Genomic DNA, 27,166 nt, shown 5'->3' on the forward strand with positions numbered 1-27,166 from the left:
GAACATGGAGAAAATCCATTCTATGAGTCAGGTTGAATTCTCCTGGAAGTTAGATTTAAGCACTGATGGAATTTTTTTAATTAAAAAAATTAACGGGATTTTCAAAATCAGATTTAAATATGTATTGTGTGGAATAGAATACAGTAACATCAAGTATTTGGGATCAACTTGAAAGTTTGAGAAATGTAAAACTCACGTCTACTTTTGTGTCAACTTCGTATTAAATGTCCTGATAAACCCCCAGACAGCCACAGAGTCTGAAGACAATGACTCACAAACATACTGAGATTCGTTTAATAATTTTTGAAGATTTTTTTCCTGTAAAATGGCTTGTATTTCCACAGGTACAATAGTGAAGAAATAAACTTTTCAATTTGACATGAAATATAAAAGAACAGTTTTACAAATATATCCATAAAATTTAACTGCTCATAACACTATACATGGTAAATATGACCACCCCTTAACTTCTAGACTATTTAATACAGAGAAACAATGTCATCTCAGCTAAAAAGAAATAATTTCCCTTTCATCAAGTTTATTTTTGTTTAGAAACGGTTAAGTAGAACTGGAAAAATATTTGCTTCTTCCTATCTTCCTCTAGGGCTTTTTCACGAGGGCAAAAACTTGAGAGGATGTAAGTTTTACTGAAAAGAAACACTGAACCTTATTTTACTACTTCAGTAATGCTTATGCTCTTCTAAAAAAAAAAAAAAAAAATTCCTGGAGTTGTCTCATTGGCCTTTGGGTCATGAAGAAATAACAGAGCTCTGCTCTATTTCCAGCCCTGGAGAAGGAACTTCATACCCTCAGCCCATGAAGGCTGAACTACGGGGATACAAGATCGCCTGCCAAGGGAACGGAGTTGGATCTGGCTTAAGATCAAGGTTCTGTGGTTTGCCTATCAGAAATTCCACTGTTACAAGGCAAAACTGCATGAAGATAACTAGCTTGTAGCCAGCATGAACAATGCCGTGATCACACATCCTCTCACACGAATCCAAAGGCTTTCAAAAAGTTGATCAAAATCTTAGAACTGCAGGTAACAATTCTGTAAGCTATGAGAAAAGGAGAAAACATGCTCCCTTTAACTGTCAAAATTACCCAAATCACAATACTGAGCTCCCAAAACACAGGGGTTTGAGTTTTATGTAAGCAAAAATAAAGCAACTGAAGCTTTATGAAGTTTTCAAATTTCCTAATACAGTATCTGCAATAACTTAAGATTTCCCTATTGATACTGGAAATAAATTCTATTACAATCATGTATATGCCAGCTCCTGGCATATTTCTGCATCCAGATTCATCAGTCTCCTTCATGGAGCCCATCATTTTTCCAATGGCTTTCTCCTTTCTTTAAACCCTAACCCTGAAATTCTAGAACCAGTTATATCACGTGGCTTCCCTGAGGCACAAAGGTACCAAACTCTATAATTAACTATTGAGGAATGATAAATATGCTCTCTATTTATATTAAAACATTTTAATTCTTTTGGGCCACAGTTGGGGGAAAAAATAAAAAACCTAGAAAGTTTAATACTTACTCTGCAGTGTGAACCGTAGCCCTTTTTGCAAAAAGCGAAACCAAGTAAGGAAAATGTTGAGTTGCAGCATGCATGACCCGACAGCACCGATTATTAATAAAAAAAATTCCAGACTAGAAAAATATTCAGAGTTGTATTCCATCCACCTTTTTTTTTTTTTTAAAGTAAACTGACAACTGAAAAAAATTAACTATGGGAATACATCACTGGGGTTTTACTTCTGGTGACCTATTCACAAAAGGCATTTTGGTCAGGCCAAGATCAGGATAATCGGTCAGCAGTTTCCTATGTGGACACCTGGAGGAGTGGGACTCCCCCCTTAATGTGGTGGCAAGCAAGACAAAAAGAGAAATAACCTCTGAGAAGTTTCTTCTAAACTGCATTACTCCATAGAGCTGGAGCTCTTTATTCTCACAAACTGAACTACTCTCAGCTCTGGAGAAAACTCCTTAGTCCAAATTCTAAGCGACTCTTACTAGAAGTGGCCAACATGAGCATGGCTCCTTTTTGCAGACTTGTCCCCTCTCTGCTGTTCCTTCGGTGGAGTGGGAGGGGACCTCACTTGGAGGTCAAAGGAGATGCAATGTGGACAGAGGGCTGTGCACCATGACCCCCTTCCCAGAGCTTGGAATTTATTACTCCAAGTTCAACTTTTACTTCATTATCTCCATTTACTGAAAGTAAAAAACAAAACAAAAACCCACAAACAACTTTTCACATTGGAAGATTATTTGGGGGCATGTTTTGCATGTAAAACTGCTAGACCCTGAACTATTATAGTCCTTGAAATGGAAGATTACAGCAGATCGTTGTAACTTTCCAGAAATGTTTCTGATAGGGAAAATCCAGCCCTTCTAGGTACAAGGCCATTTACCTTACAAGATGCTTTTAGAGTATCAAGACTCCTCAAACCACCTTCTAGCCATAACAGCAAGCAAAGGGACTGTTGCCCCCTTTGCCATTTTGTGGAGCCCAAAGGAGCACAAACTGAAAAGACACTTTAAGTGAAAGCTAATCCTTGGGGACAGAGACTACCTAAAAAGGCTTTTGATACATTATGACTTACTCTACCTGAAGACAAAATGACATTACCTACAGAATAGAGTAAGCTAGCAAGAGGACTGTTTTTGGATTTTTCACATCACTTAAAAATTACCAAAACAAAAAAAGTCTCCTCCTTAAGGATAATCTCCTTTGAAAAGTAAAGCTTTTTTTTTAAAACTGAGAAGCTGAACTTTCTAGATATTAGGTCAAATTAAGTAGCAGCAATCAAAGATCATCTAATCACTTTCAGGAAAAAAAGACATTCACAATGTGTTAGAACAATTGAAAATAGGGCAACATACTTCCTTGAATGGAAAGACATTCAAGTATGAATACAGTATGTGAGAATCCTATAAATTCTATACCCTTACAAAGGTTAAAATGTAGCATGGATCTGTAATGGTCAACTTAAGAGAATGTTAGTTTAAAATACTTGCTGCTTGTGGCGGGATCCGCTTCCTGCCGGCCAGCTGTGGCAGTCTCCGGGCCTAAAGAACCTTTACATTCTGGGAGCGGTGATGCTCTCAGTACGGAGGACCGAGAATGAGCATCTGAGAATTAGTCAAGACGAACGGAACGAACAGAAGGGTGGTGGCGCTCATATGAAATTCTGATTTAATTATTCCTCAGTAAACACTCATTTGCTCTCTTGAAATCAGGAATTTCAAATTCTCTCTGCAGATGTACCACTTGGTGTTGTGTATATCTAATGATCCCATTTAAATTTAGTTTGATTTGCAAACATTTTCGAAACTTACAGGGCTCCATAAGCTGGAGAAGGTGACAGATGGCAGGGAGGGAGTGAACCAGAATGGCTGCATCCTTGTGAGCTGTTGCTTTTCGGCTCCCAGAGTTTTGGCCGCCTTGAGAAAAACTTAACGAAACCCCAACAAGTGGTTTTAAAAAGTAAAACCTTGTTTTTAATCCTAAATCCTAAACATTCCAGTGAGCAGATAAACTTGATGGTGTAGTACCTAGGCCATGCCACAATAATCACCCTCAATTACTAAATTTTTAGGAGTTGCTGCATTTTAATCAACTAAACAGTTCTGGCCGTGCACGTGGAGTATCACGGACGTAACAAAAGGTGGACTAAGAAGTTATGGAAATTTCTTTGAAATGCCACGGTATTTGATGACTGTGTGGATGAAGTCATTGAATTCCACCAAAGTACAAAACAAAACACGGCAGCATAGGGATGTTCTTTTCCCAAAAAAAGAAAAATCCGAAAGCCCCCGATTTCAGAACGCGCCCCTGTGCCTAAGGTCTCCTGCGCGCCCCCCCAGCCCCGCGGTATGGAGCGGCGGATTCGGCGCCACGCAGCTCCTAGCCTCGGCCAAGTACGTGCGGGCCCTGCACGGCTCGCCGGGGGCACCCACGGCACGCAGGGCGCACAGTAAGAGCCAGCAACTTCTGAATAAATTTCTTCTACGTTTGTAGAATAGGATTCAAAGTCTCGTCCAAGTTTACAAAGGAAACCGTCGTTTAAAAACCCCGGAGGTAAAGTAAAAGCATGGCATTTGAAATCCGATTGTTACAAAGATAGGATGGTTTCATCAAGCATACTTCAGGGACAATGCCGCGGTTTGGAGCATGCACCACACCACTGTGATCTTAAATTCCGGGCCTGTTGCATGGCCAGGGCTCCCCCTCCTCTGCGTCCCCTCCCCGCCCCCAGCCTCAGGGCCCACCCCTTCCCCTTAATAAACAGCATTATAAAAAGGTAAAATCTAGAGTTAGTGGCAAAATCTTCACAGTAACTTGTTAATAAAGTCGTAGATGGCTGTCAGGGGCGTCAGTCCACGGGACCTTGGAAAATTAATTTGATGCAGTTCTGTTCCCCAACCAGCTGCGTGGCACAGAAAGGGCAGGCGGCATGGAACGCGTGAGTCCCGTGAGGCAACGGGATCTGCGACCAGTATTTCGCGGACTTCTCTGAGCACACGTGTCCACAGGGGGTGAAAGCGTGAGTGGGGGGTCCGGCGTCGACATAGAAGCCCGCCTCGCAGCCGAGCCAGAGCGGAACATAGGGGCCCACAGTCCTGCACATGGGGCACTCCCGCTCGTTGGCCTCCGTGTCGCTCCGGTGGCCCCAGTTGTGGTAGCCGTGCACGTGGCCGCAGCTGAGGTAGGCCCAAGGCTGCTTCTCCTCCACCACCTCCTTCCTGCTGATGCTGGGGAAGGCCAAGGTGTTGAGCCCCACGGGACACTGCGGCCGCGCGGCGTTGATCTCCTGCCGCAGGGCTTCGATGTGCTTCTGCGTGGGAGTGTGGAACAGGCCGTCTGCCGTCCTCCAGAGAAGCGTGGCCCCGCAGAGGTCGATGAGGGAGCCGTCCTGCAGGACGTTGGTCTCGCTTTCCACCTACAACGAGGTCGACAGTCAGGCGGGCCTTGTAAAAACACAGTGCAGCCCCGCGCGCTAACATTCAAGCAAACACGGGCAGGCAGCGTCTCCCCCTGCCTCCCTGAGGGCTCCAGGGGCGTGTTCCTCCCCGCGACCCGTTTGTTTCCTCACCGGGACACGGGACGGAATAGGGGTAGGCCACCCTCACAAGTCCTAAGCACAGATGCACCTAGCTTTACGTGGTCCATGGCTGTAGTGATTGTTTTAACCAACTTCACAAATCTTAGGTTTTCATCTTTCCTCAGAGTCAATAGCACCATTGCTCCTTGACCTCACAAGGGACAGGACATGTCCCACCGGTCCAGCAGTGGAGATTCCTACTCCTCGTGACTAGAGCCGATCCAGGTCCTTGTGGGACCCTGCGATAATGACTGCAGCGGCCCAAATAATGCCTGGGGATCCTTAGCTTCGTGCAAGCTATTGTTCGTCCTGCATTTCTATGGTTTGGAGCAGAAGCGTTCGCCATTAGCCATATTTTAAAATTTAAATTCAATCAGCCAACATATAGTACATCTTTAGTTTCAGATGTAGAGTTCAGTAATTCATCAGTTGCATATAACACCCAGTGCTCATCACATCACATACCCTCCTTAACTCCCATCACCGAGTTACCCCGTTCCCCCACCCACCTCCCCTCCAGCAACCCTCAAGGGGTTTGTCTTCTCAGTTTGTTTCCCATAGTTAGGAGTCTCTCATGGTTTGCCTCCCTCTCTGATTTCTTCCCAGCAATTGCACTACTAGGTATTTACCTTAAAAATGCAAATAGAGTGATCCGAAGGGGCACCTTCTCCCCAATGTTTATAGCAGCAATGCCCACAATAGCCAAACTATGGAAAGAGCCCAGATGTCCATCGACAGAAGAATAAAGATGTGGTGTGTGTATATATAATACACACACACACACACACAATGGAATATTACTCAGCCATCAAAGGATGCAATCTTATCATTCACATCGACGTGGATGGAACTGGAGGGTATGATGCTGAGTGAAAGAAGTCAATCAGAGAAAGAGAAAGGCTTCACTTTTAAAAGGATGGCACGCTACACCCCAGGTGCTTACAAGTCGGACTCAGAGCTGATGAGTGGCTGTTAGACACGGCAGGCAGGAATCCACCCACTGCCTCCACAGACCTGTGTGCTCTAAGGCCTGGGGGTAATAAAGCTGCTCTACCCATCCTGCAGAGCCCTCGTCTTTAGGAGCGGGAGGCAGACATGCTAGAGCCAGGAGCCAGCGACAGAGCGCTGCAATTGTCACGTGAGGCCACGTCACCAAAGCGGCTAAGAGCGGGGACTTCACAGCCCGTGGCCTTGGTGTGCACTCTGGCTCGGTCATGCACTAGCTCTAACCTGGGGCAGTTACTTCAGCAGCCTGAGCTTCAGTTTCCCCTTCTGTAAAACTGGACAAGAGGAGGGTGAGCATTAAATACTACAAAGAAAGTTCTTAGAACCCCGTCTGGCATGCAGTAAGCACGATGCAAATGTTTGCTACTATTACTGTGATAGGAGGTCAGAAATGCTTTTTAAAAAAGATTTCTCTTGAACAGAGATTTGAAAAAAATGTCAGGAACCAGTGGGTGGCAGAGAAGACACTCCAGAAAGAGGGATGCAGAGGCCACACGGCGTGCACACGGAGGGAGCCGCAGGCCTGCTCTGGGTGACCAGCGGCCGGGCGGGGGGGGTGGTGGAGGATGCAGAGCTTTCTTGGAAAGGAAAGCTTTCCAAAAGGCCTTTCCCAAAGGCCACTTCAGAAGTGTGGAGGAGGGAATGGATGGGTGTAAGACGAGAGGGAGACCGTGGGAGTTCTCTCCCAGGCAAAGGGGGGGGCGCACCTCAGCACAGATTATCAGCGGCACCAGCCAAGACAGAGAGTAAACGCGGAGGACTCAGCTCATGACCTGAGGAAGACAGATGTACGGATCTGGCTTTATTGTCTGCATAGGAGGAGGCTTTCCAGGGACCAGGAATCTAGGAGAAATGGCACATTGGGGGGAAAGGAGAGGAAGTTCAGTTTTGGGTGTGTAGAATCCGACGGCTCGGGCAGAGGGTCTGTCACGGTGGTGCCCAGGAGCCACACGTGGCTGCAGATCTGGCTTAGAGAAGCATGTCTGCGACTTACTAGCGTCGGGCCGAAGCCCTGGGAGTGGACGAGACTGCCCAGGCAGGGTCTCGGGGAGGGCAGAGAGGCCCTGGAACAGAACTGGGCCACACCCCTGTAAGCCCCGGGGTCAGGGTGGGGTGGGCGGTGGGGCTTGGGCGGGGGAAACGGTGTGAAGGGCAGCAGAGGTACAGGCTGAAGAGAAATTTTGTCATTCTCTGGCTCAAAGGTCTTTGCTGGCTCTCCACTACCCTCAGCATCACCCCCAAACTTCACATGCTTAAAAGGCCATTCGCCACGCAGCCACAGGACCTTTCCTGCGGTGAATGAGGGCTGCCCTGATCTGAGTCCTTGCACGCGCTCGGCTGCCCTGTCCACAGGCCTGTGCGCAAGTGACCTCCACCTAGAATTCTCCAGCACAGCGCTGCACGCCCCACCCCAGGTCTGCCCGCGGTCGGGCACCACCACTCAACATTCAGGTCTCACGTGGTGCCACTCTGGAAGTTTTCCTTAAGCACCAGATATTAATAGTTAGAAAAAGTTAAAGTCCCAACAAAGTGATAAACCTTAATACTGCACAGGACAAACACAGTGACCCTCTCTCAAATAATCTTTTAAAAAATCTGCTACTGGGCGCCTGGGTGGCTCAGTCGGTTGAGTGACTGCCTTCGGCTCAGGTCATGATCCCAGGGTCCTGGGATCGAGTCCCACATCGGGCTCCCTGCTCCGCGGGAAGCCTGCTTCTCCCTCTCCCCCCTGCTTGTGTTCCCTCTCTCGCTGTGTCTCTCTCTGTCAAATAAATAAATAAAATCTTAAAAAAAAAAAAAAAAATCTGCTACTGCCCCTTCCCCACCCAGCACCGCCCGAGTACTGCATGTCTCCTCGCCTCTCTTGGGCTGGCCTGAGGCTCCCTTCCAGGGCTGACCACAGGCAATTGTCAGGGACGTGTCATCTAAGCCGGTAACCATGTCTGAAAGAATAATGCTGATGTGGTAAGAAACTGGGGTTCGGGAGTGGCCACGCTGTGAACCACTCCTTCTTTCCTTTCTACAGCGCAGTTCTTGGTAAACAATATCCTATAAATTTTGAGTGGATAGCTTTTTATTTTGCACACATTCTTGACTCCCATGTCTAGGATAGGTGTTCCTCCAACGTTAGAACAGGTTCCTCCTATACCTTCTAGTACCTTCTCTACGAACGTGTGCATCACCTACAACATGTTACTGATTTGCTGCATTGTCTGTGACCTTCTCCAGATGGGACAGTTTGAGGGCAGTGCCCTGGGCCTCCCGTTCACTGCTGGATTCTCAGCTCCTACCCCTGCTGGCTCAGAATGGCTACGCAATCACGGGCTGCAGCGGGGCGCAGGGCCGCTCCCATCCGCACTTGGTTCTCTCGATCGTCCTCAAAGATACAGACCAGCACTATTCCAACCGCTACTGCGTGTGGCAACCAGGACCCCCGTCTACAGCCTGACTTCAGAACCGCTGGTAGACCTGCTTTCTCTCTTCCTGAACTGGTATTTCTCGTGTGTTCTCTTTCAACTGTGAACACAATGCAGTTTTTCTGCAGACGATGTGTGGGGGCTAGCATGGTAAAGACACCGCTGTGCAAGGACACAGGCTCGGATTTTATTTTTAAAATTCTACCAAAAAAAAAGAAAAAAAAAAAAAGGCAAGGAGAAAGCCTGAGTAATCGACAGTGATGTTGTAAAAGTAAGACACTTAAAACATAATGGCCCCTACCGATCAGATAGCTAAGGTTACGGTAGAGAGTTCAAATCCCCACCCACTACTTACAAGCAAGTATCAACGTTTTAAAGCCCTGCTTTTCTCATCTGTCACTGGGAACCATGACACTGATCTCATGAGGTTGCTTTGAGGGCTGCCTGAGAGAGACTTAATATGAAGCACTTGGGAGAGTCTGTATGTGACACTATGGTTATTTTTATAGCACCTAAAATTAGGTAAGGAGATTAACTTAGCAGAATTTACTAAATTTTACAGAGCCATTATAGTTTAATTAAATACCCCAAATAGAATCTGAGACATTATATGTCTAGTATAGCTCTAGTAGATAGGTCTCTAGTACACTCACACCTAGTTGAGAACATTTATAATGTTCTAGGTAAAGGAAGAGGATACAATTCAAAGTCTATTCACCTATTTATTCAGGGGGTTCAGCTCCTGAAAGGGCATTTCCTCCACATTTAATTAATTATGTTGATCAAGGACAAAGCTTTGCTGTGATGAGGAGAAACCATGGCAGTTAACACATCCGTATGCTGATCCACATGAAATGCCAAGTAGGATATTAACACGAAACCATCTACCTGCACTAGTTCCGCACTGAGAACAGGAGGCATCTACTGCTTTAATAATATTCTGGATTTCCAGCAGATCACGTTAGTCTCCATATTTCTGTGTTAAACTGCAAACGGAGAGTACTGCCAGAGACCGTTCCCCAAATCTGATCTCCAGCTAGACCATTTACCTCGATGCTACCAGTCACAGATACAGAACCAGAATTAAAAATGGAAACCTAAGCTCCAAGAATCAGCAGGTGTTCACCTCAGACAAACTTCGCCTGGTTAACAAGAGGGGGCTGCAGGGAGGCTGGGTCCTCTCATCCCCATGGTGTCTCCCACCGTGCAAAATCAGAAGGATGGGAACTCAGAAACCTTTCCTCTAGGCCAGGCCCATTGTACACTATCAAACAGGACAGCACAATCTGAGGCAGGTCTAAGGGTCTCCTACAGGGACTAAGTTTAAAATTAGTTGAGGTTTAACACAACCCATGAACACAGGCTATGTTTGGAGTCGTTTCTTCTCAGGAGCACTGTCCCCTCCTCTGGCACACACAGCTGCCTGAGCTGGGTCACTGCACAATCACCGAGGGTGGGCAAGAAGCTCATCCTATAAATGTGCCCTTTGAGACAGACAAGCCCCTTACGGACTCCAGCGAATGCTTTTCTATTTCCCAGGGAAGCAAATGTTCTCGTGTAAACCTGCTCAGGTGAGGGCCAGGTGCTGCCCCCCACAAGATTATACTGAGTGGCATCTTGGAGTCCAGATTCTCAATCAGGGAGGACGGCGTTTTAATCCCATCTGCTGCCACCTTCTCACTCTGGGGCCCTGGGTAATATTTAACCTCTCTATGCCATACCTTCCCCATCCATAAAATGGGCAGGATTCCACTTCCCTGACAAAGCTGCTCAGATTTCATGAGCTGAGGTCTCTGAAATGTTAATGTAACGCCTGCACCCCGCAATGATTTATAATGACTTCTACTGTTGCCATCATAATGACTGATAACCAGTTCAGCCAACCTAGGTCAGTTTTGTATAACGTCATCCAGTGATCAGAAACAAAGTTATTTGGAAAAACTGCTTTCACAGTCTGTTCCCTATTTACATTCTCTTGAGAAGTGTTTAAACAAGAGGTTATCGTATTTGCTCTGGTCTTTCTTAGAAAACACTTCTCATGTTTACTCAGCCAGGATGCTCTAATATTGGGCTTTATTGTAAAATGCTCAGTAATACTGTGAAATATAAATAACAGTTCCCTACAAACAAACATCGAGTAGAGTCTAGCAAACCAGGTTAGTATAAGAGTCCCTCTTCCCCCAACCTCCCGCCACTGCCATCTTTTTTCCGTCTCAGTAACAGCTGGTTATCAGCTTGCTGAAAAATGCTAGATCACTCTGTGCTTTTCTAGAGGGGTCCTGAAGGAAACGTTCATTCTCTCTAGTTCTAGGTTCTATCTACCAATTAATTAAAAGCACTGGAGTCGAAAGTTTACTCAGAAACTTCTGGCGCTGTGGCACAGCCATGGCAAGATCTGACACCCAAAACTTCCCATTTAAGGGCTTATAATTATTCTCCACAGAAGAAAGAGTTAAAAAGCCAACTGCTTTAGGGCATTTGGGAGAAGCAGGGATATTTATAGGAAAATATTAACATGCCAAGTCAATGCCCTCAATGAATGATTTCAAATAAAAAGTTTTATGATTTTGGTGAATTATATAGGGTATTATGTATTAATTTCTTACTATGAACTCAAGGAAAAAAAGCTAACTTAATTATATTTTAGTTCCAGAAAGTCTAGTAAATAACTCTGTAATTCATAATTTTCACTAATTAGTCTTGGACAGCTCAGGATTTTTCCACATTAGTACAGTTTTACACTAAAAATAAGTTTGTCCTTCTTAAAGCGAATATAAGAGGAATTTTGTAATGAAGCATATAATAACAGTTATGCTATTAAGGTAGTAAGGAGCAAAAAGATAATTTTCTTCTACTATGGGAAAAGCTTAATCATGGAAGGACATAAGCCCATTTCCTTAGCATTTTCAGGGGCTTAAGGAACGCTCATTCTCCTGGGTCAATGGTCCACAGCACACTGGTGCTTCCACAAAGGTTCTGGATTTCAGGGGAGACAAATGGCAGTCCTTGAGCTAGGCTTTTGCAGTGTGGTACCTTTTCCAGAGTGAAGACCACTCACCAGCTTTCCTCTTTGCTGGGCTGACCTGGTTTCTCGCAGGGTGTACACGTCTCCACAGACAGAGATCTCACGCCAGACCCCAGGCTGGGACTCCTCAGTGAAGCCCCCTCGGGGGTGCATCACTAGGACGCCATTTGTAGTGAGCCCATCCATGTGGCCATCGGGGTTTTTCCACTTTGCTGCCTTTTCCTGGAGAGCATACCACAGAACAGAAAAAGCATGCTAAGATTAAGTTCAAAATGAAGGGATCCCAGAATCTCTTTAAGATACCCAGTATGGGCAGAAGGAAGGAAAGTGATGAATTTTCATTTTCTATTTAAAGCTAATAATCAGAAGGATAAAATATGCAATTACTCTGATAACATGAAAGTGCTAAAATGTATGAATGATTTATCACTGGATATGTATTATATTCATCTTGGGAGCTTAAAAAAAAAAAAAAAAAAAAAAAGGAACCTGATGCCTGAGCCCTTCCCTCAGAGATTCTTTTCTATCCAAACCCCTGACCCCTGGGAGATTCCAGGAATCTAGTATGTGTTCTTCAGTTCTATTTGTGCAATCCTTTCACCTCTTATGTACCAGTGCTTTACATGTAATCATCACCTGGGAAGTATACAGAAGGAAGGGGAAAAAGGAATTTTTACTAAACATACAAAATTTTAAAAAATGTTAGGCTAACAAGTTGTGGCCAGTATGTCTTGATAAATATCAATGTTTATATACTCAAAGATGGAAGGTAAAGACAGCTTGATATAATGGCAGGACAAACACTCCTGGATGCCTGTGCCAGCAATTTCTCTTTCTTGAGGACAGAGCCAGATACTGCTCACATGACTCAGGAGTCAGTTTTGATTAGGATAAGCCCTCTTGCCAGCGACTCAGCTCTGGCCAATGAGACATGAGTGGGTCTTCTAGGAGCCTTCCTGGTAAGGTTCCTTTGCTCTAAAAAGAGAACAGGAAGGGGGGAATGACATCAGCCTCCCAGCAGCATGGGTCATTCCTTTTTCCTTGCCCCTTGGATTTACAACTAATCAGACATCCATAACCAAGCAAGAACATGGCTGCGCAGCATCCAGATCACCTGAGAGAGATCCATACATTCATGCCCCTGAAACTGGGTGCATCACAGAGGAGACAGCAGAGGGGAGTCACTGGGGAGCCAGAGGTGACAAAGGCAGTGGCCGGTGGGCAGGGGGATAGCACGACCTTTTCTGACAAAGGAGGTGGAGGGTGAAGGAGGTTAAGTGGGGGTCTGCCCCACATATGTTCTATAGCTGGAAGGACCCACTGCTGTCTCTGAGGAAAAACTGCAGTGAGTGGGGGGAGGGAAGTAGGCAAAGAGAACTTCAGGGAAGGGTCTTCTACTGTCTGCCCCAGGGTTCTGGTCCATGGATTTCTTGGACCACCCCCTCACGCCCCCACCCCAACTTGAAGATTCCCCTACCAGGCTGTGGGCACATCAAAGTCCCAAGAACTAAGTACATACCTCCCCCAGCTCTGCTGCATCCTCCCATTCCTTTTCCCTTGGTGCCCACTCCCAACCTCTGAAAAGTCAGCCCCTACCCCTGAAGATAAACCAAAAATGTGTGCTATAGTGCCACCTTCTGGAAAACAAAAGAAAGGCTCCTAACTACCAACATGTTGAACTGTTAGAATCAAAGTAAACAGAATCTTGCCTAAATAGGGTGTTCCCTACTTCCAGTGTGAGGACAGAGGCACTTTTAATCAAACATCAAGAAAAATCAGTCATACAGTATCACAAAAGGAAAATGACAATTTTCCAGCAACTGAACCCAAAGATATGGAATATTGCAATCTAATGGATACAGAATTCAAAACAGCGGTTATGAAGAAATTTAATGAGCGACAAGAAAACTGAGAATGGCAATACAATGACCTCAGAAATAAAACTGACAAACAGAAGGAATACTTTACCAAAGGCACCAAAATTCTTAAAAAGAACCAAACAAATTCTGGGTCTGAACAACTCAATATATGACATGAAGAATGCATTAGAAAGCACTGGAAATAGAGCAGATCAGGTGGAAAAGAGAATTTGCAAACTGGAAGACAGAAACACAGAAATGATTCAGATGGAAGAGAGGAGAGAACTAAGATTTAAGAAGTGAAGAAACACTACAAGAGCTAGCAGACTCCATCAGAAAAGCCAACATAAGAATAATGAATTTTCTGGAAGGAGAAGAAAGGGAGAAAAGGACAGACAGCATATTTAAAGAAATAATTCCTGAGAACTTCCAAAACTTGGGGAAAGACCTGGATATACAAAGTCTATGAAGCCAACAGAACATCTTATTATCTCAATGCAAGATCTTCTCCAAGACACACTGTATTAACTATTAAAAGTCCATGACAGAATTTTAAAGGCAGCTAGGGAATAAAAAGACAGTAACCTACAAAGGAATCCCCATCAGGCTATCAAATTTCTCAGATAAAAACTGCCAGCCAAGAATAGTCTACCCAGCAAAGTTATGCTTCAGATATAAAGGACAAGTAAAGGCTTTCTCAGACAAACAAGAGCTGAGGGAGTTCACCATCTCTAGATCTGCCTTACAAGAAATGCTGAAAGGAGCTCTTCAAGCTGAAATGAAAAGACGGAGGCACACAAAACTCTGATTAAGGTGACAGAATTAGAAACTGCAACTCTTTGTAGTAATATGCTAAACTCTAAACTCCTAATGATAGCATAAAGGTTGAAGGCCAAGAGCATGAAAAATACCTGTTATTAAAAAATAATAACAACTACAGCTACTACAACGTGGTAACAAAATCACAGCATAAAAAAAGATAGTTTGTGATATGAAAAAGATAAAAGGAAAAGAGTAAAAGGATTGAATTTTCATAGGCAAAAGAAGAGAAATTGCTATCAGCAGAAAAAGGACTATTTTATCTATGAGTTGTTTTATGTAAACTTCATGATAACCACAAAGCAAAAATCTAGAGCAGAGACACAAAACATCAAAAGTGGGGGAAGCTGAGCAAAAAGCACCATGGAAAACCACTAAGGTACCAAGGCAGGTAGAAATGAAAGGAAAAAGAAACAATAGAGAGACAAAATCACTAGAAGGCAAAAGAGAAAATGGCAGTAGTAAGTCCTTACATATCAAGAGTCACACTAAATGTAAATGCACTGAACTCAGCAAAAGGCATAGAGTGGCTGGCTGGATTAAAAACAACAAAAGACCCAACTATATGCTGCCCTGCAGGAGATTCATACCAGCTTTAAAGACACACATAGGCTCAAAATGAAAGGATGAAAGATTATATTCCAAGCAAACAGAATCCAAGAGAAGGCTGGTATAGTCATACTTACATCAGACAAAATAGATTTCAAGCCAAAAAGGGTAATAAGAGACAAAGTCATTACATAATCATAAAAGGGTCAGTACATCAAGAAAACATAATGATTGTAAATATATATGTGCCCAAAATTTGAGTACCAAATTATATGAAGCAAATAATAATAGATCTAATAGAGAAATGGACCACAATATAATAATTGTAGGGGACTTCAATACCCCACTGTCAGCAATGGATGGATGTTTCAGACAGAAAATCAACAAGGAGACATTGGAACTGAACCACACTTTAGAACAAATGGACTCAGTAGACATATATAGAACATTCTATCCAACAGTAGCAGAACATTTTTCTCAAGTGCACTGGAACATTCTCCAGGAGAGACAGGATAGGCCACAAAACAAATTTTAGCAAGTTTAAGAAGACTAAAATCATATCAACTATCTTCCCTGACCACAGTGGCATGAACCAGAAAAGTGACAATGAAAGGGAAGTGAGAAGATCTACAAATATGTGGAAACTAAACAACTCCCTTCTAAAGAACCACTGAGTCAAAGAAGAAATCAAAAGAGTAAATATTATCTTGAAACAATTGAAATTGTAAACACAACATATCAAATATTGTGGGATACAACAAAAGCAGTTCTGAGAATCCTATAGCAATAAACATGCATATTAAGAAATTAGAAAAGTCTCAAATAAACAATCTAACTTTACACTTCAAGAAACTAGAAAAAGAAGAATAAAGCAAGCCCAAAGTTAGCAGAAAGAAGGAAATAAGGATCCAAGCAGAAATAAATAAAATAGAGACCAGAAAAACAACAGAAAAGATCAATGAAACTGAGAGCTGTTCTTAAAAAAGATAGATAAAAATCGACAAATCTTTAGCTAAACTAAGAAAAAAAGACGACTCAAAATTAGATATGAAAGAGGAGACGTTATACCTGGTATTACAGACATACACAGAATCATGAAAGACTGCTAGAATGTAGAAGAAATAGATACATTTCCAGAAACACACATCTACAAGACTGAATCAAGAAGAATCAGAAAATCTGAACAGCCCAATAATGAGTAAAGAGATCAAATCAGTAATTAAAAAAAAATCCCAAGAAAACCCTAGGACTAGTTGGCTTCAACTAGAGAATTCTACCAAACATTTAAGGAAGAATTAACACCTTTGTGAATGGTGTTAGAGAATGGTCGAGTTTCATTCTTCTGCATGTGGCTGTCCAATTTTCCCAGCACCATTTATTGAAGAGACTGTCTTTTTTCCATTGCATGTTTTTTCCTACTTTGTCAAAGATGCTTTGACCATAGAATTGAGGGTCCATATCTGGATTCTCTATTCTGTTCCATTGGTCTATATGTCTGTTTTTGTGCCAGTACCATGCTGTCCTGGTGATCACTGCTTTGTAATATAGCTTGAAATCGGGCAACGTGATGCCCCCAGCTTTGTTTTTCTTTTTCAACATTTCCTGGCGATTCGGGGGTCTTTTCTGATTCCATACAAATTTTAGGATTGTTTGTTCCGGCACTTTGAAAAATGTCATTGGAATTTTGATCAGGATGGCACTGAAGGTATAGATTGCTCTGGGTAGCATAGACATTTTAACAATGTTTATTCTTCCGATCCATGAGCATGGAATATTTTTCCATCTTTTTGTGTCTTCTTCAATTTCTTTCATGAGTGTTTGTAGTTCCTAGAGTATAGATCCTTTACCTCTTTGGTTAGGTTTATTCCGAGGTATCTTATGGTTTTGGGTGCTATTGTAAATGGAATTGTTTCTCTAATTTCTCTTTCTACAGTTGCATTGTTAGTGTATAAGAAAGCAACTGATTTCTGTGCATTGATTTTGTATCCTGCCACATTACTGAATTGCTGGATAAGTTCTAGTAATTTGGGGGTGGAGTCTTTTGGGTTTTCCACATAAAGTATCATGTCGTCTGCGAAAAGAGAGAGTTTGACTCCTTCTTTGCCAATTTGAATACCTTTTATTTCTTTTTGTTGTCTGATTGCTGTTGCTAGGACTTCCAGTACTATGTTGAACAACAGAGGTGAGAGTGGGCATCCTTGACGTGTTCCTGATCTTAAGGGAAAGGTTCTCAGCTTTTCCCCATTGAGGATATTTGCTGTGGGTTTTTCATAGATGGATTTTATGAACTTGAAGAATGTTCCCTCTTATCCCTATACTCTTAAGTATATCCCTATACTCAGGAAAGGATGTTGTATTTTGTCAAATGTTTTTTCTGCATCAATTGAGAGGACCATATGGTTCTTCTCCCTCCTCTTATTAATGTGTTCTATCACATTGATTGATTTGCAAATGTTGAACCACTCTTGCATCCCGGGGATAAATCCCACTTGGTCATGGTGGATGATCCTTTTAATGTATTGTTGGATCCTATTAGCTAGGATTTTGTTGAGGATTTTGGAATCCATATTCATCAGGGATATTGGTCTGAAATTCTCCTTTTTGATGGGGTCTTTGCCTGGTTTGGGGATTAAGGTAATGCTGGCCACATAGAATGAGTTTGGAAGTTTTCCTTCTGTTTCTGTTTTTTGAAACAGCTTCAGTAGAATAGGTGTTATTTCTTCTTTGAATGTTTGGTAGAATTCCCCAGGGAATCCATCAAGATTGTTTTCGTATAACACCCAGTGCTCCATGCAGTATGTGCCCTCCTTAATACCCATCACCGGGCTAACCAATCCCCCCTCCCCCCTCCCCTCTAAAACCCTGTTTGTTTCTCAGAGTCCGTAGTCTCTCATGGTTCATCTCTCCCTCCAATTCCCCCCCCCCCATTTTCCCCTTCCTTCTCCTAATGTCCTCCATGCTATTCCTTATGTTCCACAAATAAGTGAAACCATATGATAATTGACTTTCTCTGCTTGACTCTTGTTTTTTGGGAGGTTTTTGATCACTGCTTCAATCTCGTTACTGGCTATTGGCCTATTCAGGTTGTCAATTTCTTCCTGTTTCAGTCTTGGCAGCAAAGATAAACTCAAAGTGGATGAAAGACCTCAATGTGAGACAGGAATCCATCAAAATCCTAGAGGAGAACATAGGCAGTAACCTCTTTGACATCGGCCACAGCAACTTCTTTCAAGATACATCTCCAAAAGCTAGTGAAACAAAAGCAAAAATGAACTTTTGGGACTTCATCAAGATAAAAAGCTTCTGCACAGCAAAGGCAACAGTCAACAAAACAAAGAGGCAACCCAGAGAATGGGAGAAGATATTTGCAAATGACACTACAGAAAAAGGGCTGGTATCCAAGATCTATAAAGAACTTCTCAAACTCAACACCCAAAAAACAAGTAAGTCAAAAAGTGGGCAGAGGATATGAACAGACACTTCTCTGAAGAAGACATACAAAAGGCTAACAGGCACATGAAAAAAATGTTCATCATCATTAGCCATCAGGGAAATCCAAATCAAAACCACATTGAGATACCACCTTACACCAGTTAGAATGGCAAAAAGGACAGGGAAAGAAACCACAAATGTTGGAGAGGTTGTGGAGAAAGGGGAACCCTCTTACACTGTTGGTGGGAATGCAAGTTGGTACAGCCACTTTGGAAAACAGTGTGGAGGTTCCTCAAAAACTTAAAAATAGAGTTACACTATGACCCAGCAATTGCACTACTGGGTATTTACCCCAAAGACACAGATGTAGTGAAAAGAAGGGCCATATGCACCCCAATACTCATAACAGCAATGTCTACAATAGTCAAACTGTGGAAAGAACCGAGATGCCCTTCAACGGATGAATGGATAAAGAAGATATGGTCCATATATACAATGGAATATTACTCAGCCATCAGAAAGGATGAATACCCAACTTTTACATCAACATGGATGGGACTAGAGGAGATTATGCTAAGTGAAATAAGTCAAGCAGAGAAAGTCAATTATCATATGGTTTCACTTATTTGTGGAACATAAGGAATAGCATGGAGGACATTAGGAGAAGGAAGGGAAAAATGGGCGGGGGGAATTGGAGGGAGAGATGAACCATGAGAGACTACAGACTCTGAGAAACAAACAGGGTTTTAGAGGGGAGGGGGGAGGGGGGATTGGTTAGCCTGGTGATGGGTATTAAGGAGGGCACGTACTGCATGGAGCACTGGGTGTTATACGAAAACAATGGATCGTGGATCACCACATCAAAAACCAATGATGTATTGTATGGTGACTAACATAACATAATAAAATTAAAAAAAAGAAAAAAGAAAAAAAAGAATTAATAACACCAATCCTCCTCAAACTCTTCCAAAATATTGAGGAGGAAGGGACATTTCCAAACTCATTCCCTTGATACCAAAACCAGATAAGAAAATTATAGACCAATATCCCTGATAAATGTAGGTGTGAAAGTTCTCAACAAAATATGAGCAAATCAAATTCAAGAACACACTAAAAGGAGGGGCGCCTGGGTGGCTCAGTTGGTTAAGCAACTGCCTTCGGCTCAGGTCATGATCCCGGAGTCCTGGGATCGAGTCCCGCATCAGGCTCCCTGCTCAGCAGGGAGTCTGCTTCTCCCTCTGACCCTCCTCCCTCTCATGCTCTCTGTCTCTCATTCTCTCTCTTGCAAATAAATAAAATCTTAAAAAAAAAAAAAAAAGAACACATTAAAAGGATTATACACCATGAACAAGTGGGACTTCCCCGGGGATGCAAGTATGGTTCAACGTATGCAAATCAATAAATGTAATACATCCTATCAATAAAATGAAGGATAATCACGTGATCATCTCAATAGCCACAGAAAAAGCATTTGACAAAACACAACATCCTTTCAGAATAAAAACCCTTACCAGATTGGCTACAGAAGGAATATATCTCAACATAATAAAGGGCATATATGCCAAACCTACAGCTAACATCATACTCAATGAAGAAAGACTGCAAGTGTTTCCTCTAAGATCAGAAACAAGACAAGGATGCCCACTCTCACCATTCCTATTCAATATAGTGCTACATGTCCTAGCTAGAGCAATTAGGCAAGATAAAGAAATAAATGGCATATAAATTGGAAAGAAAGAAGTAAAACTATTGCTTAGCCCTATTTGCTAATGATACAATCTTGTATATTGAGAATCCCAAAGAAGCAGTCAAAAAGCTGTTGGAATTAACGATTTCAATAAGGTGGCAGGACACAAAACCAACATAGAGAAGAAAGTTGCATTCCTTCACACTAATGATGAAGATGAAGCATTTGAAAAAGGCCTAAAGAAAACTACCCATTTACAACAGCATCAAAAACAGTAAAGTACTTGGGAAGAAATTTCACCAAGGAAGTGAAAGATCTATACAATGAAAATTACACACTTTGCTGAAATTGAAGACACAAATGGAAAGACACCCCATGTTTATGAATCCGAAGATTATTGTTAAAATGGCCATACTACCCAAATCCATCTATAGATTCAACACAATCCCCATCAAAATATTAAAAGAATTCTTCACAGAAATAGAAGAAATAATTCTAAGCTTTATGTGCAACCACAAAAGACCCTAAATAGTCCAAAATTTAAAAACAACTACCATATGACCCAGCACTTCCACTTTAGGGCACATACTCAAAGGAAATGAAAACAGGATTTCAAGGAGATATATGCACTCCCATGTTTATTGCATTATTTCCAACAGCCAAGATATGGAAGCCATCCAATGCCCATCAATGAATGAATGGATAAAAAAAGACACTGTACATATTATTTACCCACGAGAAAGGAGGGTAGCCTTCCATTTGCAACAACATAGATGGACCTTGAGCACATTATGCTAAGCAAGTCAGAGAAAATACGTACTGTATGATATCACTTATATGTGGAATCTTAAAAAGTTAAGCCTACAAAAACAGAGTAAAATGACAGTTACTGGGGATGGGATGGGTGTGGGTGGGGGAAACACAGGGAGAGTGGTAAGACTGATGGTGTTTAAAGGTACAAGCTTGTAATCAGCCACAGAGATCTAATGCACCGTGTTATGAACATAGACCATATTATTGTACTATAGTTGCGCAATGTGGTAAATAATCCTATATTGGCCATCATTTTACAACATGTAAGTACATCATGGTAACATGGCTGTACACCTTACACTTACACAATGTTACATGTCAAATTTATTCATTTGCAAAAAGTAAATAAAAAAACAATAAAAAGAGATAAGGAAGAAAGAGTGTCTCTGCCGACTCTTCTTCGGCCGGAAGGGGTCATGTGGCCGGGGATGAATGAAATGCAGGAGCCGTCTCTCATCCCTAAGGCAGCCTGAGGAAGTGGATTTGCCTGGGGAGGTAGGGGCAAGACAGAACGAACCTGCTTCCCTGGATGACACGGAATCACTGAATTACCCAACCCTGGAGCTGTCTTCCTTGGCGCTCCTTGTTACATGAAATAATACATTTTTATTATTGTTCAGGCCATTAAAAAAAATATTTTATTTATTTATTTGAGAGAGAGAGAAAGAGCATGTGTGCCCAGGAGCGGGGGGTGGGAGGGCAGAGGGAGAAGCAGACTCCCCACTGAGCAGGGAGCCCAAGGCGGGGGCGGCGGGGGCTGGGGGGTGTCATCCAGGAACCTGAGATCATGACCTGAGCTGAAGGCAGACGCTTAACTGACTGAGCCACCCAGGCGCCCTTGTTTAGGCCATTTTTAAAGGCCATTTTGAATGTTTTTTTTTTTCCCCCTGCAAAAACATCCTGATTTAAAAAAAAAACAAAACTATATTAAAATTGGATATTCACTAAAACTTCTGGGTTTCATTTACATGGAAGCCTTATGAAGCCAGAAATTTTTAATCTGTTTTGTTCTGTGATATCACACCTATATAACACCTGACATAGAACCCAGCAAACACTCAATGAAAATTTTTTTAATGAATAAATGAATGTCACTTTTTCCTTTGAACTCTATGTAGATTTGACCATTTATTTTTCCCACTGAAATAAACCCCCTTAAATCTACTATAAATACATTAAGTACAATGTTAATATACATTTTTAAAAAAGTAATTACTGTACATATACATAATACAGCAAATGTAACAAGTATCAAGTAATGACTTAATTATTTTTAGATTGTTAATAACAGCCTTTCAGACTCCACATCTGAAAATTAAAATCTCCAAATCTAACTGGAGGCACCGTGGAAGGCAGATTTTTGGCCACAATTAAATGTTATATCTGATGATAATGGGTGTTTTCCTTGAAACAATGTACTTAGTAATAGTACTTACTCCAAGAAATATGTTTTTGGAAGAGTCAAATCCGGCTGCGAATATCCGTGCGGTGTAAGGTTCGTTCCTGTCGCAGACAATCCTGCAGGCAAACCTGGATATGGTGCTCTGTGTAATCTGGGCCTCATCATTGTTCTGACTGCCAGAAATTGTGTCTGTAACAACGAAGTCGATAGGGCTTTCTGTTGATCTGCCCACCTAAATAAATCAAATGTACTCATGATTCGTTTGAAAAATATGTCACCATATTTTGTTCACATGGAATGAGTGTTCAGGATCCCTTTAACATTAACATTTATTATCTCTGCTTAAGAATTTCATGAAAAAAATTTAGTTCTTTTACTTTTCTTGTTTAACTAAGGGAGATATTAGAGTAACCAATCATGAGATTTTAAATATTAAGAGAAAAGCTAAATTTTTTATTCTGGAGAAAAACATTAGATAGCACCCCCCCACCCCGAGATTGTATCTCTTGGATCAGGTGAAAACATTAACAGCAAATTATCCTCTACCCCACCCACCTGCCCCCCTATTTCCAGCTGGAAAAAACCAAGATTTTAAAGAACGCCAACAAACAAAGGAACTCTTGCCCGGCAGCAAGGATTGGTTTTCCCCACTAAGTGAATCCACCAGTGACTCATGGCATAGAGCAAGAATAGCCCTAACCCCGACATAGATCAAATGCCTGTTGCCATTATTCAGTGTAAACGAGAATGATGTAAAGGGCAATACAAGTCGGCCCAAAGTTTGAGATGCAGTCTGATGAAAGGTTCAAAAAGGTGGTCTTAACATTTCAAGTTTGTATTAAAAAAAAAAATCTCTCTTGGGAAAGTCTAAAAAGCTGCCAATAAATTATGTTGACTAACTTTCTTTGGTAAGATTAAATGCTTCCAGAAAGAATATATTTCATTTGGAAGATCTTACAGTTCTAAAAAAAGGTTTTCATATTAAAAAATACCAATAAGATAGGTAACTGCTCTGTCCTGTAAACTGGGAAGAGTTAAGTATTTGTTTACAAATAAAAAACTCCTCAAGACAAAATATCAAAACATTTTTGTAATGCTGTTCTATGAATCTCTGACCAGAAAACAGTGATACATGTTATTTATACACCATAGAGACTTTTTAAATTAAAATCATTTATATGTAAACAAATCATTTCTCACTAAGTATGATGTTAATGTTCTTTCCTAACGCTAGTGACTTTGATTAGGAAGCTGATGAGGGGAGGGACACAGGGAGCTCCCAGACATGTATGCAGAAGACCCCCAAAAGTCAATTTCTCAGGTATCTTTCACCTGATCTCAAAATTCTATCTAAAACATAAGATGTAATATATTTTTCATCCAAAGAAATAAAAGTGAAAAAATACATATTATCTTGCATTATTTAGCTCTGTTTGCTTCCTGGAAAATTATTATTAAGTTTCTTTTATAAATCTCACACATTTTCATGCATAGACTATCTCTATTAAACCAATAGACAATAGACATCTATTTTCTCTCTTTCTTTCTTTTTCTTTTTTTTTACAACCCTTGATTTCTTGTCCTAATGAAATGTGCCTGGAATAAAATAAACCTCTGGATTCACTGAAATTCATCAATGTGAATAGATGCACATTGCCTGAATGTATGCATTTCAGGTTTAGAAAACATAAAACTTGCTAAAAAAAGGCAACATAAAATCTAAATTAAGAGATATTATAAATCTTATATAATTCATCTTTCTAAAGTTGAGAGTCTTCCCTCGGCTAGATTCATTTAAAAGCTGGGTATGTGACTCAGAAGCTCTGATTCAGACTGCTTTTTTTTTTTTTTTTGAAAGCTATTCTCTTAGCTACTTTGAGGTATACAATACAGTATTATTAACTATAATCACCATGCTGTACATTAGATCCCCAGAACCTATTCATCTTACAGCTGGAAGTTTGTACCCTGTGACCAACACCTCTCTATCCCCCCGCCCCCTCAGCCCCTGGTAACTACCATTCTAGTCTCTGCTTCTATGGTTTTGATTTTTTTTTAATAGATTCCACATGTAAGTGAAATACAGTATATGACTTTGACTTATGTCACTTTAAAATTTTTTTTAAACTAGAAAAGTAACAAATATTTATTGTAAAATATTTCACAAATACAGAAAAGAATAAAAAATAACATAAAGGCTACTCTAAACTCAGGAATCAACTTGTCCTGAACCTCTGTTTCAACAAAGCTTAGGAGCGAAATGTGGAAAGTTCTAAAATTGCCTAGAGCTCTCACAAAGACACAGTCTCTGACATAATTTCGTCACCTCCATGGAAGAGGGCAAAGACTCTTCAAGCTCTGTTGTAAGCGCAAAGCTAAAACCATGCTCAACTAGAATGTCATACAACTGTTACTGTCTACAAAGATTACTCTCTTCGGGAAAGGCCATGTATTAAATTAATGTTTTGATGAGTTAATGGAAATGGACTATAACACATGACATTTTATTCCAACTGGAACATACTGCTAGGATCGATTATTGCAAGTCATGATACCTATCTGACTGGTCATGTTTGAGTTGTTTTTCAATTCACTTCCACTTAAATCTAACCTGTGGTGTGCCAGTATAATTTTATACTTTCAGATACAAACCTCATGGTGCTTTTGCCAGAAAAACAAAAAAACAAAAAAACTAAGCCACTTTTCTACTGAAAACTCACCCGATGTGCAACTTGGAACCCATCCCTTTTGGGTATTGGATCAACTCTACGTTATCTTTTTTTTTTTTTTTTGGCTTTAAAGCATTATTATTTTTATTGTAGGTACGTACATAGAATAAAATTGTGTTTTTAAATCATTTTCCTTTTTAAAATTATTATTATGTTAATCACCATACATTACATCACTAGTTTTTGATGTAGTGTTCCATGATTCATTGCTTGCATATTAACACCCAGTGCTCCATTCAATACGTGCCCTCTTTAATACCTATCACCAGGCTAACCCGTCCCCCCACCCACCTCCCCTCTAGAACCCGCAGTTTGTTTCTCAGAGTCCATAGTCTCTCATGGTTCGTCTCCCCCTCTGATTTCCCCCCCTTCATTCTTACCCTCCTGCTATCTTCTTCTTCTTTTTTTTTTTTTTAACATATAATGTATTATTTGTTTCAGAGATACAGGTCTGTGATTCAACAGTCTTACACAATTCACAGCGCTCACCATGAGGAATTCTTAATCTCAGGAAACAAACTGAGGGTTGCTCAACTCTACATTATCTTAAGGGCAGTCATGTAGACAACCAAGATGGTTCTGAATTCCATCGCTGATATTCTTATAGTAGCCAGAGGAAGGATTTTACTGACACCACACACACAGCATCACTCAGCATGTGAAATTTTTCATATATGAGAAAAGTCTGGGTTTGTCTGGTTGTCAGTCCAATTCAGTACAGGTAATATGGCACAAAGTGGCTGGAAGGGCCTCCGTCATCTTTCCTGGACCACTGGTACTCCTACCCCTGCATCTGTAACCTTATTTTCTGACTTCCTTCTAATGACAAGGATGGAATATCGCGGCTCCTACCCAAGACCAAATTCTCTCTTGATGCCTGGGGTCTCACTATTCTTCCCTTCCCAAGAATTTTGTTCCTGACGCTGTCCCCTCTCTCTCCAGAATCATTCATTTCTCTCTCTAGACTACTAGATCTTATCATCAGCTATCAAACACATTCTGGAGCTTCTCAAACTCTGTGACTCTGTGGGGATAAAAGGACCAATTTGTTTTTTAAACTTCAACTTGTCACTGATACTTTTTAAAAGTACAATCAGAATGAGTATTAGAAAAACGATCATCTGCTTTAAGGTTTCGGGTACTCTAAAAAGTGCCGTAGGTTTCCAAACTCCTCCTGGAGATTTCCTACTCAGCTCATTCTGCCCTGTTAACAGAGACTTGGCTGCTCAGTTGAGCACACTTTGAGTAGCATTTTTCTAGACTAGTCTCTCACCTTTAAAAACATATTCCTTCACTTGTAAGCAGCCCTCAAGCTATAGCCCCATTTCTCTGATTCACTTAGTGGACATACATCCCGTAAAACCTGTCACTAGTTGTTACCCTCCCATTTCCTTACTCATCCCCTTAACTTCCCTCCTCAGCCCACCCAGCGGGAGTTTCTACCCCAGAGCTGCACTGACACCACTCTTGCAGAGCTTTCCAGGGCTTATAATCCATATCCTGGCATATCTGTACCTGGTATTGGAATAACGAAACTCTTACAGGCTAGTTGGCAAATAGCCCCCTTCCCTGCGCTTTCTGTTCCCTCCCTAGGTAGTCTCGTCAAATTCCATTATTAGCCAAAAAGCCCTGATCTCTACCTAGAGCTTCAGACTCGCATGCCCAATCTCCACTTGGTTGTCTAATAAGCATCTCAAAATGTAAGATGTTCTAAACAGAACCTGGACTCCTCTTCAACCCCTGGATTCCCCAGGTCAATGACTGACATCCAATTTGCTCAAGCTAGAAATCAATACCAAAGAATTATCCTTGATCCTTTATTTCCTCCACACCCACGTTTAACCCTGCCTGTCAACACTCCCTCCGAAGATATCTGTAAGGAATGTAAATCAGATTATATCTCTCCCCTGCTTAACACCCCGATTTTTTTATTTGGCCTATGGGCCCCACCTCTCCAAGCTCATCTCATTTCACTGACCTCCTCCCTCACCCTGCTCCTGCCTGGGGGCCTTGGCACTTGCTGTTACTTCTGCCTTATTTGTGGTCTGTTTCCCTCCTCCAGAATGCAGGCTTCAGGAGAGGGGCTGCCTACCTCCAGTAACTAGGTGAGTATCTGATACATAGCAGGTGCTCAAGAAATGAAATTGATGAATGGAGGATTAGGACAGTGACCTTGAACCCTGGGAGAGAGACAGGCATCATGTTTTAAGAAATAACTGTTTAAAAAGCAGATATTCTTTAACATTTTTTCTCACCTAGGTGGGTGCTAATAAAATGTTACCATCTAAAAGTGGTATAAACCAACTAAATTAAAAAC

The 27,166-nt window shown here is 41.6% G+C and overlaps 1 protein-coding gene across 3 annotated transcripts in view; it reads right to left on the reverse strand.

Moving 5' to 3' along the window:
• Nucleotides 1-280: 280 nt before the first annotated feature.
• Nucleotides 281-27,166, reverse strand: part of PELI2 (pellino E3 ubiquitin protein ligase family member 2) — a 199,264-nt gene continuing 172,378 nt past the window's right edge. For all 3 annotated transcript variants that reach the window (XM_034992668.1, XM_034992669.1, XM_034992667.1), the window contains 3 exons: nucleotides 22,155-22,352; nucleotides 11,593-11,781; nucleotides 281-4,950 (listed from right to left, as the gene is read on the reverse strand). In XM_034992668.1, the coding sequence (XP_034848559.1) occupies nucleotides 4,384-4,950; nucleotides 11,593-11,781; nucleotides 22,155-22,352 (954 nt within the window). In that variant the 3' untranslated portion in view covers nucleotides 281-4,383. The remainder of the gene's footprint in view (nucleotides 4,951-11,592; nucleotides 11,782-22,154; nucleotides 22,353-27,166) is intronic.

Source organism: Mirounga leonina, unplaced genomic scaffold, assembly GCF_011800145.1.
Source record: "Mirounga leonina isolate KUSES-001 unplaced genomic scaffold, KU_Mleo_1.0 Mir_82, whole genome shotgun sequence".
NCBI lineage: Eukaryota > Metazoa > Chordata > Mammalia > Carnivora > Phocidae > Mirounga > Mirounga leonina.